Source organism: Pygoscelis adeliae, unplaced genomic scaffold (assembly GCF_000699105.1).
Source record: "Pygoscelis adeliae isolate BGI_AS28 unplaced genomic scaffold, ASM69910v1 Scaffold4, whole genome shotgun sequence".
Taxonomy (NCBI): domain Eukaryota; kingdom Metazoa; phylum Chordata; class Aves; order Sphenisciformes; family Spheniscidae; genus Pygoscelis; species Pygoscelis adeliae.
This window is the reverse complement of record NW_008824986.1, coordinates 1,327,689-1,331,169: the sequence shown is the minus strand read 5'-3', so window position 1 is coordinate 1,331,169 and position 3,481 is coordinate 1,327,689. Positions and strand designations below refer to the sequence as shown.

The 3,481-nt window shown below is 45.8% G+C and overlaps 1 protein-coding gene across 1 annotated transcript in view; it reads right to left on the bottom strand.

Moving 5' to 3' along the window:
- AIFM2 (apoptosis-inducing factor, mitochondrion-associated, 2) overlaps positions 1–3,481 on the bottom strand; it is a gene marked incomplete at its 5' end in the record, with an annotated part of 6,833 nt that overhangs the window by 460 nt on the left and 2,892 nt on the right. The window contains 5 exons of the mRNA XM_009325983.1: positions 890–1,090; positions 1,864–2,016; positions 2,227–2,335; positions 2,653–2,745; positions 3,161–3,280. Of these exons, the coding sequence (XP_009324258.1) occupies positions 890–1,090; positions 1,864–2,016; positions 2,227–2,335; positions 2,653–2,745; positions 3,161–3,280 (676 nt within the window). The remainder of the gene's footprint in view (positions 1–889; positions 1,091–1,863; positions 2,017–2,226; positions 2,336–2,652; positions 2,746–3,160; positions 3,281–3,481) is intronic.

The window sequence follows — 3,481 nt, the reverse complement described above, 5'->3', positions numbered from 1 at the left end:
TGTTAGTGACCCTGGAAAGAAGATGTAGAGGTTTAAGTTAAGCAGTTTCAAAGCTAAGTATCAAACCCTACTACATGTAGGTGTTACACTTCCTCCAAACCCTCCCTCCCGCCCGCCCCATACCCACACATACTGCTAAGCACAGGACCCATGTGCTGCATGACAAGGAAGGAAGCAGGCCCAAGGAGAACTACTCACAACTCTCTCCTTGCTACCATCTGCTCTACCTCTTTCAGTAATGGGATTGCTGAAGGATTGGGCTGTCTCTGTGCGTGGTGTAGAATGATTCTCTCCTCCCAAGAGGGAGTCCAAGAGGTAGACAACAAAATTTAAGTAGAAAGAAATGTACATAGACAGGGCAGCCTTTAAAAAACAGATTGCTGTCCAGATATCCTCCATCCATGTGGAACAGCTTTCAACATAGTTATGGTAAGTATTTACATCAGTTGCTTATTAATGAGACCCATCACCTAGCTAGGTTTTTGAGACTAGATTGTTCAGTTTGTGTTTGTTGTATAGTTTAAGGGGAGAAAGGAGGAGAAAGTCAAGTCATCTCCTTGTTCCTAGGATTCAATTGGACAGTAAGCAATTTAAAGAAAAGGAAACAAGTTTGATGAATAGCAGACACCCACCAGTAGATTTATCAGGAAGACATTAGTGAAGAAAGGACACGTTGCATCCATAGACTGACACAGGTAATTAATGTCTACAGTGTCTTTGGCAAAAACTAAGATGAAGCCTGAGCTATAAGCTTATATAGTCAACCCCAATTGTGAGTTCCTTCACCTCTAATCAGTGTCCCATGCAAGTTCTGATGTGTATGTGTTAAACAGCTGTTCCCTGCAGAAAAGCAGCCCAACAGCTAAGGCCGGGTGCAAGATTACCTTACCTGGTTCATAGGTTTTAAGAGGCTTATGTGTCAGGCTGTTGATGATATTTGTCACCACGACGTTGGCATGGAGCCCAGCATGGTAGGCCATCTTCGGTTCTTTCAGATCTGCACAGTCCCCAATGGCATAGATGTTCTCATAGCCTTCCAGCTGGAGGTGCTTGTTAACTTTCAAGGCACTGTTAGTTGCCATTTTGTCCCCTGTTTTGCCAAACAGTAAGTTTTCAGAAGGAGCTTTGTGTTGCTTTTTGTGGCCTGAGACCCCAAAATGCTGATGATGTTATCAAACATGTCATTGACACAAAGTGAGGAGTTGGGTTTTCACCCTCTTTTCTACATGTCAGGGAAGAGATGCTTTTTGCCTTGCTGTAGTTAATTATTGCAGTCTCATGTAATGAATCATCCTTTGATATTTCAGTAGAAACGTCAAGAAACATTAAGAGCTAGCATACACAGCCTGACAAAGACCGTATAATGGACATACTGCTCCATAGTTGTAGTGCCATTACTGAAATTGGGCTGTAAGAAGACTCAGGCTGAAGGTGTATCACCAAATAACTACTCAGCTGAACGCCCCGTGACTGATAGTTCGGCAAGAACGCTGAATGTGCTGAGCCTATTTTTGCTCAAAACTCAGCAAGCTTATATCTAGGATGAAATCCTGGCCTCGACAGCAGGAGTTACCATCAACAACTAGGTGTCATCTGCCTCATACCGAACTGGGACACTGAGGTGTACCTTGGAGGTATTAACAGAAGGAGCTGGAGAAGGCTGTTGGCCACTTGATCTATGGTCTGTAAGTTTCCGAAGGTCACATTTCACAGTTAAATATTTAATGTGGTGTTAGAGCATTTGCTGTATCATGGAATAACCACCGCAGGTTGTATAAGGTTGATTCCTAACCTCACAGTACTCCAGTATAAGACATTGAAGAACTGTGTTGCTTCTCCCCACCCAGTGTTTTTTTCACTTACCGAATGCAGCAGCGTATGCTGAAGAGTTAATCTTTATCCCCGTGCACAGGACCACCATGTCAGCAACCACCTCGGTGCCCTTTTCTGTCCTTACTACCATGTCCTTCTGGAACTGGTTTGGCATGAGTTTTTCCACATTGCTGACCCTTTCACCTGTTGCAACAGAGAGCCCTGGGTCACAACCTTTACTAGGCTGCTGTTTCCAGCTAGCCCAGATGTATCTAGAGAAACAGGAATTCAAGGGAGCCATGCTTAGTCAAAAAAGTCAGAAAGAGGACATCAGAAGGAGATGCTTTGGCTAAATGAAGAGCAGCTTATAGAGCTCCAGAGTCTAGATCTTCAGAGGCATCGTTAAATACGTACTTAGTAAGAGGCGCACTCCTTTTCTGAGGAGAATCTCTTTCACCTCCTGACGGACGCTATCTAGCAGCTCCACATCAGCTAGTGCAATTTTTGAGTGAATGAGGGTGACCTGTTGAGGACAAAACAGCAAACGGGGACACAGGAATGGGACAGGACTCGCTGCATGCCAGGTGGGAGCAGCTATAGCTAGCTTCCTTCCACCCTGCTTAATGCCCAAGGAGAGTGAGCCAGTGAAAGTCATCTAGTGCCAATAATTTTTTGTGACAGGCTATAGGGTGCTCTCAGAAGAGGAGGCAGTAGGGGCGAAGGCTGCCATTGCATGGAAACTCCTGATTTGCAGTGATCTCGGATACCTCCAACAGGACCATCACAGAAGAACAGTCTCAGAAACAAGGATGAAGTTAATTGTAACTAATATGCTACTACCTCTTTGGCTGGGTACTCTGTTTTGATCTCTGCAGCCATCTCGACTCCAGCAGCGCCGCCTCCCACTACCAGGATGCGCTCAGATTTCTCAATCTTGAAGTAAAGAGGAAACTCATTTTAGAAGAGAACTGTTAAGTGCAGGAAGTCAGATACCTTCAGCCACTCCGTGAACAGACCTTTCTGAGATACAGCACTGGCCCAACAGCAATAAACCACCTAGTTCATTAAGAGGAAACAAAAAACGAGAACCCCATGCACTCTTCCTGTGTAGACTGTAACACTGTTGAGCATTTCAGATTTTCCCCTGTGCGGACAGCTGATCTTCCCCTGGGGCACACAGAATGCTAGACAAGCTAGCAGGTGCTCCTTGTCCTGGCCTGTCCCTGCAGGCATCGTGGTCTCTTGTTCTTAGACACAGATGGCTCCAGATACCCATAGTGGTGTCTGGGACAGGGAAGCTGAACAAAGGCAGGCAACTTACTTCCTAGGAAGTAAGTTGATTCCTCACCTCTTTAACCATGTCTTCATAGGTCTGGATGGCACTTTGCATGTCAATGACTTTGTTGAACTTCCCAGGGAATGGCCCATCACTGCCTGTTGCAAGAATGAGATGGGAGTAGTGAAGCTCCTGGGAGGGCAGAAGGTGGAATAGAATGTTAGACCTCTTAAAAACAGAGCCTAGAACACAGTTGTTGCCTCCTGGGTACTAGTCACTCATTCCCTCTCCTCCAGCCCTTGCTGATAACTAGGTGTCGTGGTTTAACCACAGCTGGCAACTAAGCACCACACAGCCGCTCGTTCACTCCCCCCTCAGTGGGATGGGGGGGAG